Source organism: Ambystoma mexicanum, chromosome 11 (assembly GCF_040938575.1).
Source record: "Ambystoma mexicanum isolate Mex_15411 chromosome 11, UKY_AmexF1_1, whole genome shotgun sequence".
NCBI lineage: Eukaryota > Metazoa > Chordata > Amphibia > Caudata > Ambystomatidae > Ambystoma > Ambystoma mexicanum.
The window spans coordinates 420,488,384-420,505,960 of NC_090934.1; the positions used below are offsets into that span (position 1 = coordinate 420,488,384).

Below are 17,577 nucleotides of genomic sequence, written 5' to 3' on the forward strand. Positions count from 1 at the left end.
GGCCTTGCTTTTTGTTTCTTTATGCTCCCCTGTACTTCTTACTCACTAGTCTTATGATTCTGATTTAATTACGGCTTTACAACTAAAAGCAGAGCTTTGCCCTTGGCCCGCTACCAAAACGAGAACAAGGGTTTTCTTTTCTAGTGAACATTCCAGTCTTTGTACAGGATTGCAGCAGCTGATTTTTTATTTTATTTTTTTAAATGAGGGCGGATACTAAATACCTGCCTAGTCTAGCTCAAACCCCCTGCCTTCCCCTTGAAGGATGAAACACCTCACCACCCTTTCCCAGTACATGCTGAATGTGGGGTTTGAAGTCAAAGTTATGACAAATGCTTTCTTCAAGGCACTGAGAGATATTCCAGACACTGCTAAGCCATCTACACTAGCCCCCACACATACACGTGACAGAGCCACCTGCCTGCTCCGCAGTTCCTTTATTTATATTATGGTATTTATTGAGCGCTGTCAAGACATCATGAAGTAGACACAGACAACTGAACTCAAGGTTGCTCTTTTTATTAAATCAAAAGGAGTGTTGGAAGAAGGCCTAACTTGCCCCATACTAAAGTGGGATTTCCCTACCGAAACGAAACTAAGGATAGTATGTGTCAGGAAGTCCAAAGTAAATGTCTGTCTGTGTCACAAACCTATACTTGCCCTCACATCTATTTGTATGCAATGGGTAGGGATGTCAGCTTCAAAATAAGAAGTGTTCAAATAACAGTTCCGAGCTTCTTGCAGCTCTAGATATTTTGCAAAGTCCCCAAAAGGGGTCTCCCGTCTCCAGAATAGTTCACAAAGCACAAAGGGGTCTCCCTTCCCCAAGGCTTCAAGTCTTTCAACCAATTTCACAAAGTTAAAAGCATCAGTTCCAGTTCCCACTAGGTTTCCTTCAGATTCGCCCACAAGCTCTGTTGCAAGCATTTCAATGGGCTTTTCCATAGGTGGGTGTCCTCGGTTTAAGCGCATTTGTTGGACCACATGGTCCACCCATTACAAGTCACACACAGACACAGCCAACTGGTTTCTCCTTCACCTGCACATGTTTGTTTTACAGTGGGATTAAGTGCAGACCCATTTCTTTACGTTTACTTGTTAGCCACTATACACGTTACACTTTCCCATATTCTTCGTGCTCTTTCCAATACTTGTTTCTCTCCAAACCATACACTTTTGTGATATAGTTCATATGGCTTTGGCCAATGTTTGTTTGTTTATTTTTAAAAGAATAAACAGTTCCTTGATACTCATACTTTTCCACATAAAACTGTTTTCATTCAGATTAGTATTCAAAATGCTTCCTTTCCTTCAGGTCGGTATTCAAAAGTGCTTAATTCTACTTGAAATGTCTTTTGCATCTTTACTTTGCTTCAGCATATCAGGATATGGCCCCTCCCAAATTAACCTGGTTTCTTTCCATGCCAGGTTAAGGCTTTACTTTCTGCTATTTCGCTTTACACAGGCCGCCTCCAATATGCACCAGTGTGCCTTTCCCCCTTCACAGGACTCGCCTGTCTCTTATGGCGCCTTTGGTTTCGCTCGTGGTGAACCGTAGCACCTGCTACGGGGATGTCTGCTTTGCTTTCACTTCCTTCGGCTTCCTCCGGCTTCTGCGGTCGCCACTTCTCCCAGTGTCTCGAGTAAAAGCACCGGTAAGCCTCACCCGGCTTGCCCACACCACGCCCCAGAGCTTCTCTCTGCTCCCAGCGTCCCTTCAGCCTGATGCTTTCTAGCCACGGCTCTCGTCTGTGAGCCTCTTTGCTCCACTACATCGGCATCCACCCTTCCATGCACGGCTTCCCAGGGAGATTTGGTCCTCTCGCATCCACCGCCATAGCCGACACCGTCCTCCTCTTTCCTGCATCGCAGGTGTTTAAACATTCTGCCTAGATGATTGGTTTTGCGACTACTAGACCGCACATTGTTGGTTCTAGAGTCTTTTGTCTCTTTATTGTTTCTTCCTCGTCCCAGTACTAAAGTGGTGTGTCTATGAGTGAATGTCAATGGGAAAATAGGGATCTGACCTACAGTAGTCCACAAAGATCTGGGGGATTGAAGGGACATTTTGAGAGGGAAAATGGGGATACCATGTCTCATCTAAGGGTACCTTATCTCCTCCTTTCAAGTCTCCTCCACCCAGGTGATCCTCCCTTGCATATCCACCACCAGGGTTAGGATTCGATAGCAGCGGCCTTTCCCTGGGAGGATACATTGCGCATGTCTAGGAGGGCTCCCAACGGCTCCATGTAGATTGAAGATCACTGGGGAGAGGATGGAACCAGGCGGGGCTCTACAGGTGATGGGTAGCATTGGCGATCTAGAGGCGTCCAACTGAACAAACTGCTGGCGGTTGGCGAGGTAGGACTTAAACCAGCATAGGACAAAATCGATGATGCCCATGCAGCGATGTCTGTGAGCGCCTGGTGGTCTACTGTGTCAAAAGCAGCGTAGAGGTCAAGTAGAATCAGGAGGCAGGGGTGGCCGTCGTCAAAGATGTTGAGGGTGTTGATCAATTGTATGGTTGCTGCCCCCATGCTGCATCTGAACCCAGATTGGTAGATTTGGAGAAGATTGTTGGTGTTGATGTGTTGCTGCAGTTGTGCACAAACCTCTTTGTCGATCTTACCTAGGAATGGGTGATGGGGTGAAGGTTACCTAGGTTGTTGGGATCCAGAGTGTTTCTTTAGCAGAGGGAGGATTTGTGTTATGGGGCTGTTGGTGATCTCCAGGTAGGGAAGCAGAGCTTCTGCAGGGAGGGTCTTGCGGTTGGATCCTGGGAGGAGTTCTACCTGGTCCTCTGTAGAGAGTGTCTTGAATGTTGTCGAGGGTGTGGAGATTTCACAAGGAGGGACGTGAGGTGGGTCTGTGGATGCAGAGCTAGTGTCTATGTGCTGGCGAATCTTGCTGATGGCAGTGGATTATTTTCGATAGAGTTTGGTATGGCACGGTCAGGTAGCGGGGTGACGCAGTGCTTGACCACTTTGAAGAAGGCTCTGCTTTTGTTATCAGCTTTTGCTATGGTGTTCCGATAGTAGGAGGCCTTGGCTGTACTGATTAGTTGTCAGTGGGTTGCTCAGAGTTTCTTGGGAAGGGCCAGGCTCGCTCTGGTTTCCTGATGACTCTTTTGCAGAGGTTGAGTTCTATCATGTACCAGGGTTTGACGTGTTCAGTTTGCCGGTGCTTTGTTTTAGATGCACGTGCCGGTCAATGGAGGGTGGCGTGGAGTGCTTCCAGTAGAGAGTTGCAGTTTGCTGGGGGTGTTTGGTCCATGCGAGGTGGAGGTTGGCAAGGTCTTCCATGAGGGCTTCTACCGGGAAGTTCTTGAAGAACCTGAAGGTTTGTCTGATGGGTTTCGGCTGGCAGTGCTCGACTGGGTGGTGTGCAGGATATCGAAAGACACGGCCAGGTGGTCAGACCAGTCAAGCGGGAGAGGAGAGTTGTAGTGAAGGGAAGGCAGTCCAGTGACTATTAATGAGAGGATGATAACTTTCTTGTACCTTGGGTCTCTCGTGCGCTGTGAGGCTGAGGGTGTCGAGAAGGCCAAGGAGAGCCTCCTTCATCAGTTTGGTGGCCTTGTTGCCTGGGAGGCTGAAGTTGTCTAGGAAGATGTTGGCATGCGTGAAGGATATGATGGTGATCAAGTCGGAAAAGTCTCGGATGAAGGCGGTGTTGGGTTTGGGTGGTCTGTAGATACAATGAAAGCTGACTGTCGGGGAGAGCGGGAGGTGGCAGGAGAGGACTTTGAAGGAGCTAATGTTGTCGACGTCCAGTCTGGTGCAGGGCCACAAGGTCTTGTGGATGACTGCAAGGCCTCCCCCTGTCTTGTTCGGCTGGTCTATGTGTTGGATTCTGTAGCCGTCGGGACAAGGCCGTGTATGATGTGGGTGGAGGTGGGTGTCAACCAGTCTCAGTGAAGAAGATGGTGTCAAGGTCATGTGTGATGAGGTTGGCAATGTCTGCTGCATAGTTGAAAGTAACTATCATGAGGACAGTGAGGGGGTGATGATGGGCTTGAGGCTGATGTGGGCGATGTTGCTGCATTGCGGAGTCCATGCCTTGGAGGAGGGGCAATGTTGTTGGCATTGCCTGGTGATGGTGGGGATGGCCTGTGGGGACGGAGGAAGAAAATACATGTCGGATGTGCTTACCTGTTGTCTGAGCAGGAAATCGGGCCCCGGTCCAAAAAGGAATTGCCCTTTCCCTCATCTGCCTGAGTGAGACACACCCTTGATCTAAGAGCTAAGAGCAGAAAGGAAGAGGCTGGGCTAAGAATATGGGTGGGGTTTAGACCACGTGACCTAGATCCACTTGCACCTGCTCACCAACTGCAAATGAAGAGGTTGCAGGGCTGCTAAGTAGGGAAAAAGGGCAGAAAAACAGGAAGGCACCAACAGTTTAGCAGTGATTGACAGGTGCTGTGCCCACCACAAGGCAACCACGTACTACGTAAGGGAGATCTGTAAACATTTACCTACTGAGGGAGGGTGAGATTGAGACTTAACTGGTAGATTGTAGTACACTTTTTTTAAAGCACATCTGTGAAAGGGTAGACAACATTACCACTAATAGAGAAAAGCTTGAGTGCCCACTCATGAAGGTATATGCAAGCTCCCACCTGCGGAAAAGGTTTATGAACATCCACCCACTGAAGAGAAATTTACAAATACAAATGGCGAGTCCAAGCGCTCATACTCTGAAGGGAAGTTTACAATATCGGTTCCATGGGGGAGGAGTCTGGAAGGCCACTTATAGAAGGGTATGTTATGGAGGCCTTCCTTTGGGAGATTTCTTAACAAGCGTACATCCACTGGACAGCAGATTAGCAACACTAAACATGGAGGTCTAAAATGGAGGGTATCCTACAAGCACCAACCTATAAGTACCCGCACAGAGTAATTTACAAGCACCCTCACAAAAGCCTAGTTCACTAGCAACTTTACTTAGGAAAGCTGTACACCAACGTCCACCATTGGGTTCTTTAGGAGTGCTCACCAATGGGTTCTTTAGGAGTGCCCACCAATGGGTTCTTTAGGAGTGCTCACCAATGGGTTCTTTAGGGGTGCCCACCAATGGGAGACTAACGTACGAATTCCCCTCCACAATAAAAGTGTACACGCATCAATGCACATAAACAATGTACAAGACCAAGAATATGACCGAATGGATTGCAAATGTCCACCCTTTCGAAGAGTAATTTTCAGAATTATTCCACAAGAGCATACTTTTCCAAGTGTCTGGTCGACCCATACCTCCTGCAGCCTCTCAATGTGGGTCCGGCACACCTCCAGGTCACTGTCACCAGGAACCACGATTATCCCCAGGGGGACAGCTGAAATGAGAGCAACAGTATAGTTACACAACTCATCAGCTGACCTGTTATTACATGACAGACACTGGGGTCATGTTGTATCCATGGACAATCCTCAATACTGCAACATCACCGGAAAACAGACTTGTGCAGATACATAAGTAACATCCTAGGGTGCGGCTACATCCAGGGATAATAGTCCTGTGCTCCCAGCGATCACTCTTCTATACAGCTATATAACCCGGACAACCGTCATGTGTCACCAAAAGAGGCAACGGTGAATGTGTTATCCATGGACAAGCCCCTGGCATATGGGGTTTAGCCCCCCTCATGCCCCACTGTTTTACCTCCCCTACCCCCCGAAAACATCCTACATGGTCACATCAAAGGCAATGGAGTCATGCATTACAAACAGACTGAATGTTGCACGACCCCGTTATCCAGGTGATGATGCAGCGTGTGGGTGTGGGAGGGAGACTGGTTTCTCTAGATATAATATCACTGGAATATTGGATCTTTCCGCTGTGCTGCCCATAAACACACGGCTATACAGCTACAGCATCCACATAACGAGGAATGTGTTATCAATGGACACATCCCTCAGATACTGGAGACGTGCATTGTCCGCCCCTGGCTGGCACGGTTCACTGGCATCCCCCATGCTACTGTATCACAGGGATACACTGGTTAACCACAGAAATTCCACTATGCACATCATAGCAACACACGCGCATTATGAACATTGTCCAGCATTACTTGCAATGATCTGTTACTCAGACAAAACAATAAGGTGGGTGGGGGTAGCACAGTAAACTTGGACAATAGCCTGTTGTAGTTTAAGGAGAGCTACTAGCTGCCCCACCTTTACAGGAAGAGGTTTTAGTGGCTACTTGAAATTATAGCCCCTTTCCTATGCAAGTCCCTACTCTAGGTTTCAAAATTATGTGTGCCAAAGGAGGCACTGAGGGAGGCCAAGTGAACTAGCGCACTGAAGAAGCTCACAGAAAAGGAAACCTACGGGATGTGCTTTACTTTGGGACTGTATGGTGGTCGCACAAATAGGAAGCACTCTCGCCTCGCCTCTGCAATCTGCGCACCAGCGCCACATTTGGACAGTCACTCACCGTTTTGATTAATGCGACAATTAACATCACTGAGACAAATGTAATAGAATGTTTAGAAACGTATTTTTCTTTATTAACTAGAAAATAAAAACGTTTCGCAGAGGTTTAACATCAGCTTCTACTTTGCTCGGGACCGTTGGTCCCAGAGGCTGGGCATTAACCTGCAGACTCCTACGGATTGTCAGTCTAAGAGGTTTCTTAGCAATCTCTTTTTAAATTGTTTTGCAAGTGCCGTCTTGCTTAAACATTGTTTCAAAGCGCCACAGAGGTTCTAAGGATTAGCAGTGTCCCAAAGGATGGTCACACACGTATCTGGTTTCACAAGCTTTTCACAGAGGGCTCCCCCACTCTCTAATCCTGTGACATGCGCCACATTTCACAGAGGGCTCCCCCACTCTCTAATCCTGTGACATGCACCACATTTCACAGAGGGCTCTCCCACTCTCTAATCCTGTGACATGCTCTACATTTCACAGAGGGCTCCCCCACTCTCTAATCCTGTGACATGCACCACATTTCACAGAGGGCTCTCCCACTCTCTAATCCTGTGACTTGCACCACATTTCACAGAGGGCTCCCCCACTCTCTAATCCTGTGACTTGCACCACATTTCACAGAGGGCTCCCCCACTCTCTAATCCTGTGACATGCACCACATTTCACAGAGGGCACTCTCTAATCCTGTGACATGCTCTACATTTCACAGAGGGCTCCCCCACTCTCTAATCCTGTGACTTGCACCACTTTTCACAGAGGGCTCCCCCACTCTCTGATCCTGTGGCCATTTTGACTTTTATTTTCTTAAATTGGTCTTCCTCTGTTTCTGCTTCACTCTCCACATTGGTTTTCTGCCTACCCCAGTTTACTGGGACGAAACTGGACAAAGAAATGCAGCGACTGTACAAGGTTTAATATTCCCATTGCTCTCTTCCACACCCCAGGCTCAGAGGAAGATCACATAGCCTTCATTAAATCCCTCCATGAAATTCCTCAAAACCTGGCTGTTTACATGACCACTAGCTCTTCAACCTACTGGCCACACCAGCCTGGGGCATTAAAACATTCCAGAACAAGTCTGACATTCAAATCTCAAAGGCCAGACCACCAGGACATTAATATAATAGCCATCAAACTTGGACCCGAAATTCTGGACAGAATACCAAACTAGGTTAAAATTGAGACAAGACCCTTTTGGAGGTCTGCCTAACGGACGCATGCAACACACCTTTTATCAATTACACATGGAGATCAGCTCCATCACCATATCTTTTTCTTCCTATTAGACGTAGGTTGCCATTGCAACACCACAAGTAACATATAATGGAACCAAAAGATTAAGAACCTCACCCCCATGGATACCTCAACTACAGAACCTCCAATTTTAGCCCAACAGCAAACCGGAACTCTACCGGTATCAAAAGCGGATAACAGAATGACTCTCCAACTAATAGTTCCACCCACTGTGGTGACCTGAATGAGGACTCCGACAAAGTGAATGCATGTTTGTTGCTACAAACTTTCATTCATAAAAATAAATGCAATCCCACCTATCCCTAAAGCTAGAGGTGGTTTCCCTACCTCACCAAAACTAATACTTGGGTCTGTCAGGAAGTCTGATGTCCGAAGCAAAGGTACTGCCTAGTCAAAACTCCTACTCTATCCCTGTAATTTAAAACACAAATCACTAAGCTAACAGAAGAGGTCTTATATTCTAGCCCTGGAGAAGGATTCCCTTTTCATGGGTAAAAGTCTCTCAGAGTTCGTGTTTCACAACATTCAACAATCACTGGACTAGGAGAATGGCTCCCTTCTAGTTCACAACCAGCTTTTAGCAGGCTTTTTTGGTTTGAAAACAGTCTTTCAACTTGCACCACCGGAACAAGGGAGAGACTCCCCGAGCTCTCCTCCACTCAATTTTTTCTCGAGTTGGTTCAATTTTAGATTCTTCATCAATTCTTTAAGTTCTTTTCACAGATTTAGTGTTATCTTTACTAGAACAGTCTCCTTCAACTTGCCCCCATTGGGACAAGGAAAAGGCTCCCAGAGTCCTTCTCGACTCTTCAATATCACCGTCTTATGGAATGGACCATGGGCACCTCACAAAATGATCTACTTCTTCCTTGTCTTTTGGTTTCGCCTTCTCAAGTTTTCCCGGAACCCCTCCCACACTCACTACCGTTTCCATAACTTTCCTTCTGGGAACTCTCCAACGTGGTCACAGGTTTGTTCTTGCCCTTTCTTCTTCTGCTTTTCTTCGCCCCACTTGACTTCGCGACCCATTACTGCTGGCAGTCTGGGTGCAAGTTTCAGACCAAAGTCGCGCAATAACCACAGTTCTTTGTACTTCCCAAGCAATCGCCTACGTGGCTCCGCAGTAGGCTAGTGTTGGCTGTATCTACGTAGTTCTTGGACCGCATGGTCCACCCACCACAGGTCACGCCATCACCACACTGACTCTCAGCTTCAAGGTTGTCGATCCACAACTGACGGACGAGACGCTTTCCTGGCATCCCTCTGTTCTCGCTCGTTACTCCAAAGGCTGTAGCAAAATAGCAGTGCGAACGCCCCATTTCCAACTCACTGGCTTTTTGGCAGCCTCCTTGCTCGCCGACTTCTCCTTCCGGATGTTGCTCTCTTTGTCCTTCTTTACTGTTAAGCTTAAGTAACTGGGAATGCCCCAACATAACGTCAGTTTGATTGACAACAGCTGGTCGAACACGATTCATGCTGGATGGTAGCATTCTTGTGTTCTTCTTCATCCCAGTACCTATCATAGTGAGACTGTCTGCCACATGACAATAATACATTGTCTCAGCCGTTACCATAGGTAAGGAAGGGTTGGATGTTGTTTTTACCAGATGGGCTTGGGAGATAAAAGGGGGCTGTCTCCCAAATGTACGCCCTTGTCCCCAGGAGGAAAGTCTCTGGCCATGAGATCCTCCCGCATGTTACCACCCCTAGGGGGACTATCTGTTAGTGCCCTCACCTGCCTAGCCTCATGGAAAGGAGCTCCCATCTGGGGAGAAATAGCATCTCAAGGATCGTCACACCATTCAGCTACTAGGGAGCCTTACACCACACATAGCAGTTTTATGCAGGGTAGCACAACATCAACCACATTAAATTTGGCAACGCTGCTCAAAACCCCCTGCACAGCCTGCTACAACTTTAGTTCCATCACACACCTCTTCTACTACCCTCTACACCAGCTCCACCAGCATTTCTCCTAGGAACTCACCATGTCACCTATATATCGGGACAGCGTAAAATATATACCCAAGTGCCACAGACACAAATCTCAACCATACCAGCACTCTCAAAGCTGCCTTCGCCATTATCAAAGGGTTTCTACCGGCCTCACCTACACTGCTAAAAACCAACTTAGATTATTTGCAGAACCACAAGGGTGCCAAAAAAAGGGAAAAAGTGCCTTTTAGAAGACCACTTCAGAAGACATTACATGTGAAATAAAAAACAATTGTCCAATTTCTCAAAGGTTTATCATCCACCTATGTACCTTTTCTCAGACTCGTTAGTCACTCCGAGGCGGATCATTAACCTCTGTATTCCTTGGGACAGGCAATCTCTCATAGGTTAGCAATTATCCACTGTATTCCATCTCAAGACAAAGTCTGAAGTTTTGAGGTCAACTTATATATTCCTTCAAGTTCAGCAGTTGATCATTCTTTAATACCCGTAATCCTTCTTCGGATCAGCAGTCAGACGTGGTGAAATGCTTGGGAATCCTGATTGCAGTCAATGACTAAGGCTTCTCAAGCCCCTTCATTTTCGGGTTCCACGTGTTAATATACCCGCAAAACTATCGCCATACAAGAATATCACCATATTTATGCAGCAATATGAAGCCATGGAACCGTGGGGGACACCCTCGCAACCCCCGGTCCCATTAACCCCATAAATAATCCCCATTAATAATATCACCTCTGGCCTTACCGTTGTTGTGATGAAGCAGCGAGTAGAGCCGCGAAACGCATTAACGTTCCCAACGTGCACCTTTATTATGCACTTTGGGAGTGCCACATATTGATGGCCTTTTAACTTTTGTGCCAAGTTGCAAGGCACCAATAAAGACGGAAATTTTACTATTACTTCGGTGTCCGGATCCCTTTACTTTATGGATGTGAAGAGTGCAACTCACCCTGCCTGATGTCCATCAGTGCCCAGAAGATCAGAAGATATATATATATATAAAAACAATATTATGGTTACTATTCACTGCATCGAATTCCTACCATCGACATACCATTCCATGTAAAAAATAACTGCATCGAAAAAATAGCATTGAATGCATTTTTTTTAAATTTATTTATTTTAAATGGGGGCCCCCCCAACCCACCTTTTTTAACCTTTAAAACCCATTATAATTAAACTAAATCATTTACCTTAAAAAAAAAATGCATTTGATACAATTTTTTCGATGGTAAGGCATTCGATTGTATTGCATTCGATGCAATGACCACATACCCAATATTATTGGTGGGGATAATATTACCAGATACCCATTGTCACAGGTTTCACACAGGCTTCGACAAAGCGCATGCAAAACCTGACCAAGCCTTCAGCATCTTGGCTTTGTCAGAAATAAAATGCGTGTGACTGCATGGAGGGTTGCAGTTATAAGCGGGTGGGCTACGGCTAGCGTTGCTCACAATAAGTGGCTCCTTTTCAGGGTACTCAATTTCTATTTATTTTTATTTATATAGCACCTTGGCACTGTACAGACACAGAATCATGGTACAATATTCGAGCTAAATACAAAATAAGAAAGGCAAAGTTAAGTAGAAAGAAAGTGGTCCTTAAGGAAGGATGTAAAAAGAGGTAGAGAGGAGAGGGCATTCCAATGTGTTGGAGCAAACAGCAAAATCAAACGAAAAAAGGAGGAAGCACAGGGAGGCCGGGGATAGCTAAGACAAAAAGAGCTCGACAATGAGACGAGTGTAGAAAGAGAGAAGAGAAATAAGGAGAGCAAGACCATGTAGACATTTAAACATTAAACACAAGAAATTGAAGAGTAGACTGACTCGATTCAGAGAGCCAGCGAAGGGACCACAAAGATGCGGAGACATCCACAGGGAGAGAGTACAGAGAAAACGTGTGGAAGCATGATAGATCGAGCAGAGAGGGGCAAGATTATATGCAGGAAGACAAAAGAAGACTCCAATAACTGAACAGACAGGAGAATACTAGAGAAGAAATTGGGAGCTTAGAAGCATCAAAAGTAAAGACACAATGGGCCTTGCAGATATTATAAAGCTGCAAGCAGCAAGACCGAGAGATAGAAACAATATGGGAGGTAAGAGAATCATCAAAAATGATGCCCAGATTGCAAGCAGTAGAAGAGATGGGGATAAGAGATGGGGTAAAGACGAGGCAGAATAGTGGGAGCAGGAAAAAAGAACCTCAGTTGTGGAAGAGTTTGGATGCAGGAAGTGTGAAGAGATCCATGCTTGAATGGAGAGCAGACAGTGTAACATGGATAGACTCAGCGAAAAAAGAGTAGGACAGGAGGATTTGCTCATCAGTGAAGAGGTGATACGCAAGACCAAACAAAGTAATAATGGAAGCATGAGTGATAGTGTGCAAAGAATTGTAAATTGTAATTGGTTATTTATAACACGCTTAATACCCAGAGGTGTCTATGCATGGACCCGGAGATCGAACCTGTGTTGTTCCGTGCATCGTCTTGCTTCCAAGGTGAGCGCGTTGCCCCGAGCTATCCTGAGTCAAGAAAACTGTAAAGGGCCAATGAAAGATCCTTGGGGAAAACTGTGGGAAAGGGGAAGAGTGTACAGCCCAGGAAACAGAAGTAGTACGGGTCGAGAGATAGGAGCGAAACCAGTCAAGAATGGACCACAAAAGTCAAGCTGGCTCGGAGAGGAAAGAATAACCCAGTGATTGAATGGTGAGGTCCTATGAGTTTGTGACCTTCTACACTGTTATTCCACGCCTGGAACCACACCCCTCCACATTCTTAGGCTCATCAATGCTTTCAAAGCTGTGTGGCCACCAGGAGAGAATTCACAAGGGTTGTTCCCCATATCGCACCAGATATATCTAACACATAAAAGCCTTAAAAGTGGCCTTTTAAAATATATGTTGGTTAGTTTAGGCCTCTGTTGCTCACCTTTTCTCTCCAACATTTGTTTTCTGTCAGCCTCAGTTTCATGAGATGGGATCTTCAGCTATGCAAACACAGTTACAAATAGTTACAATAGGCGTGCCACATCACATATCTGCATACGGCACACCACAGGCTCCTGAACAGCTATTCCATGGTACATAGCTAGACAGCCTACCTAAGGAGCAAACTTGAGTAAGCACAGGTTTTCTTTTTTTTTTTTTAAATTTCTTCTACGTTGTTGTTTCAGTAATAAGTAACATTATTCAAGTTCGCTCCATGAAATTGAGTGGTTGTAACAACCGATTGACAGCATTATGAAATGTCTGCATTCAATTGCTTTAGGAAGCGTTAGAGCACTTTGCGAGTCGCCTAAACTTTATGCTGGCTTTTACATTTTTAATCACAGGGCGCTATGAATCCTCCCCCTGCCCAATAACTGCTACTCCGTTTTAAAGTGGTGCCCTTACTAGCCTACATAGTTACCATTGCAGTTTTATTTAACACCCCATTTTGTACCTGGTTGAGTCCTCTGACACAAACTGTTGGGGAGTAGGCTAGAGGCAGCTGGCCATTTCGTTTTTGTCTGGACCATACTATCGTTTTTTTTTTTACAGTGGTAGCAGCTAAATGCCCATATATGGTGGCCATATGGGTACTAAGACAATTTAAAAGTCCTGCACTCCTCAATTTTGTTTTGTGGCCTTTATTTGTATGGGCCACTGGGTACAGCCCAAATGACAGTTCTGCCTAGGTCAGCTATGGACAAAGTCTACCCAGGCACCCGTTGACTGCTATTCAGTTTTGATTAGATGAGGGGCTCTCGGCACCCCAAAACACATTTGGGTGTCTCACCCTATGCGTACAAAGTTTGCTTCGCCAGCACCGATAGCCTGTCCCCAAAACTGAACTGTTGTGGTTTTCAATGTGGGGTGGGGTGGAGGCGGGTCAGGGAGTGGGAGAATTGACTCCCCATACCTTCAGTCTGTTCCCATAACTAGGATGACCCTCAGATCCATTTCGAATTCCCTTGGAGGAATGCTGGCAAGATAGCCTGCTCCCGAGGATCATGTCATCTACTGTCCTGGCTGGACCCTACCCTTCTGTGGATGCCCCACTGCTTTGCCTGGAACATCTCTTCTGGGGTCTTCGATTTCCCTCTGATCTTCATGACTGGAACGCCGATGCTGCAGCCTATGATACCCTCAGCAGTGCTGGAACTTGACGGAATGAACTGGGGGAATGTGATGACCGACCAGTGGAGCCACGCAGGGAGGGAGATGTGACCGCATGGATGCAGTGGCGGAAAGCAACAGACGCTGGGCAGTTATCACCCTGGCTGAGAAGGAGGGAGAACTGCCACTACCAAGTTCAGCGCTAGCAGGAGGGACAGGACAGCTGATGGCGGTGATCCTGGCAGACCGGGAAAAGGAACGACTAAATAACAAATGACCAAGTACTTGGCTGGCAGCCCTGAAGGAATGAAATATCACAAAGCGAAAAGAGGCCCACACTAGCTTACCAGTGGAATCTGTGGTCAGGCAGCATGAAGGTCCCAGCATGCCTCAGAGACGAAGGTAGCAGGGCTTCAGGGCGAACACGGAGTGATTGTTGCAGAAAGGGAGGTGGTTGGCCACAGGTGTGCGTGTCAGTGCTAGACTACTCCGGTACACCTGGGGGGAATAGAAATCAGGTTCAGGGAATGCAATCAAACAATGGGGTCAGAAGAGGATGTCTAAGAAGGGGATAATCGTGCAAGGGGGTTGATCCACTTCTCGTTGTTGCAGGAGGTGCAAAGGAAGGGGACCCAGTTGAGTATGTGTGGGCGTACTGAGGACATAGAACAGCTACAGGAACAGAGACTCAGAGCTGGAAAGAGGCGAATCCCCAGACTGCGTTCAGTCGGGATGAGGGTGGCGTGAGCAGAACAGCATCTGTATGTTGAATAAAGGAGCATATAAGAACAGAATCCCTGCTTTTCGAGTGTTATTTGGTAACAAGGGGCGATAGGGAACTTAATCCCCTTCCGACCCCTACCCTTCGCGAGGGGAGCATATTGTTGCGTCATTGGTGTGGGTAGGACTGAGAGGTGGAGCTAGGTGACAAATAACGTGGGTGCCCTGAATATGGGATGCTGGCTGCTTTGCATAAAACAGTACCTTTTGGGGTCATAAGAATGACCACCAATTTGTCAAACATGTCTGATAGTAATTCGAATGTGCATTACTTCTGAGCAATCAATGCCTACTTGGATCTGACCGATGGAATGAGCATCACACAGTCAACATGACAGAAACGTGTGCAAAGCTTGAGCATATACAGCTTTGGACTATTTCATTGTCAGAGTTTGGGCTGTTGAGCAATGGACGACTTTCGGATGCATATTATAGCTCAGCTGCACACATCGAGACAATGCATTCAGGAAACTCGGGACAGTGAGCTTCCTCAACTGGGGGAGGAGGCAGGGGTGTTTGGGCCTAGGGTCTACACAGTGTTGCATAGCACCCCTCGTGGCAGCATGGGAGCTCCCAGGATGTTGTAATGGGTCATGTGGCAGTAGCCACGTGACCAACTTAATAAAAGATGCGAGCCGCTTCCGGCTCGTTAGTCACTCCAACAAATGACTCCAGTGTCGTTCCTTCTACACCATGCTGGTGCCACACCGCGTGAGCTGGGCCCAAGGACAGGGCCCAGCACGAGGACGGTGCCCCTGCTGGGCAACTCCGGCCCATGGTGAACCTAGTGCCATGTGCTCATGGCTGCTGGTGCGACCCCGGCCTGGGTGTCCACAGTGCCGGGGCCGCAGCGTGCTGGGTGCCCCCAGTCATGTGGGTAGCTCTGGTGATCCGGAGCGGGTGGGGTGACCCCCACCCATGCATCAGCGGCGTGAGCGCCGCACCAAGGGACCGTGTCTAGTGCTCCAGACTGGCGTATGGGGCCTGCCCGGTGGTCCAGGGCAGGCCTCAAACACAGAATGACGAACCGGCAAGACAATTATGTGGGAGCGCATCTTTCTTGTTCCGGCCCAATTCCTTCCCTGTCTCTCAGAGAAGCTTTCCGTCATGAGGACACTTACCTCTCCAACACGGTGTTGTGCTCCTCAGTCCATTGGAGCGCCGTGCCGCTCGTCTCCGCTGAGCCTGTTTTCTGCCCCAGCACGACAGCACCTCGATGCGGTGGAATCTGTGGCGATTGCCATGGCGCATGGCCGACGCTGGGTGTCATTCACGGCTGCCACATCTGCTACAGTATGATGTCGGTCACATGACAACATGACACCACGTAATCCAGGATGCTGCGGCCCGGAGACAGAATGAGAAACCCTGTATATTTAGGAACGCCAGTGCGGGACCCTTCGCTTCTCAGCTGATCTGGCGTTTGGGACTTGCATTTGTCTCAGTCTGCTAATCATTTTGAACCACGGACCCCTGCCTTCTGGACATCAGATTGCTTCTGGATTAACCCATTTGGATCTGGTGAAATGGACCTTGTTTTCTTGGAAACAGGCATTGGACTTTTGGATTTTGTGTTTCTGGAACTGTTGTGGAACTGCCCTTGGAAACAGGCAACTTGGATTTCTGTTATTTTGGGAAACTCTGGTGGAACTATTAAACGGCATTGCAGTTTGTGGATTAAATCTTCCCTATCTCTAGTTGTGCCGTTCAGGACAGGTCTCCTTTCCCACCTGCGTTCTCATGCCGTTGGGTATCACCCAATATCTTGTCCCTACCCCTTAACTGCCTACATACTCCTATAACAGGCATGTCATTTCACAGAGCGGAGCGGGGGGGGGGAGGAAGACGAGCGTACTGCTTCAGATTACTGAACTTCCTGTCCATTTTAACATTGTTTTTGTTTGCAGCTACAGAGTGCCTGGCGGTGCCGTTCCTGTTCCACCTTTTGCCTCATTTGCTGGTCAGGGTGGTATTATGGCTCTTTGGCGGGTCAATGGAGAAGGTGGTTTAAGTTCCCCTGGGCCATCAGTTGTGACACTTTACTATATGTCTAGCGTGTGCAGTATTGAAGATGGGAGACCATCTGCACAACCATGAGCGACTTGCTGCTTTTCCTCCTTGATCTGCACTATCGCGAGACCCTTTCTATTGCCTACTGCAGCGGTTTCTGAGGGACAGTAACTGCTGCCTCTATGGTCCTTTGTCTTCACCTGGAACGCCTGTGACTCTGCTGGGTTTCCTTCACTGCTCCTTGGATGTGATCACTAATGATCTGCCCTCTTCATCATGGAAAATCTTTAAAGACTCTGCAGGGTCCATTACCGCCTTCTAGCCAGACCTAATCCGGTGTCACGCCTATCAGAGCCTTCTGCAGGAGCACCGCCAGGGCCCCTCAATATCCAACCCAGGTTCCACTCCCGCTCTCTTATACGCCAGACAGGAGGTGGATCCCCTGAAGTAAAAGGGGGATTGATGGAAGATGGACATCTCTGGGTTTAGGCTTCTCTCCCTAGTGTTCTGAGTCGAATGGTGCTCCTATAACGAGATGGGGGAGAGAGGGTTAGGAGACAGAGGGCTATTAGGATGTGGCTTTCTGGCCTCGTCTCCTGCACAGTTCCCAGTTTTCTCCAGGGAATCCATTGTACCTGTATAGGGTGTAAGACTGCTGATGAAGCAAACCTACAAAGTGATACTCCCTCCAGAGCAACACAGGCTTACTGTGCATGCTAGGTTGGTGTCGCAGATCAGTTTCTGTTGAATCACAGGTCGTGAGAGTACAAGCTTGTGTGTCTCAGAAGTCTACGAGAGCTGAATGTAGATCAACAATGTCAAGCAAAATTAGGATACCTTTGTCAAGTCTTTGATGCGGTTTACATTGTACCTTGACTAGGTCCAGGAGACATTCTAGCCAGCCTTGGTTCTATGCAGGCGAAGTGAAAGGTAAGAGGTTATCATAGCCCTAATATTCCCAATGTCTCAAAAAGTTGGAAAAAATTCCCAAGAGTGTTTAGCTAGTTCTGTAAATCAGTACGCACTGCATCTTCTTTTG

The 17,577-nt window shown here is 47.4% G+C and overlaps 1 protein-coding gene across 17 annotated transcripts in view; it reads right to left on the reverse strand.

Moving 5' to 3' along the window:
* The window catches only part of DGKZ (diacylglycerol kinase zeta), a 1,700,725-nt gene that overhangs the window by 553,799 nt on the left and 1,129,349 nt on the right, over positions 1-17,577 (reverse strand). For all 17 annotated transcript variants that reach the window (XM_069623235.1, XM_069623234.1, XM_069623231.1 and 14 more), the window contains one exon: positions 5,253-5,332. In XM_069623235.1, the coding sequence (XP_069479336.1) occupies positions 5,253-5,332 (80 nt within the window). The remainder of the gene's footprint in view (positions 1-5,252; positions 5,333-17,577) is intronic.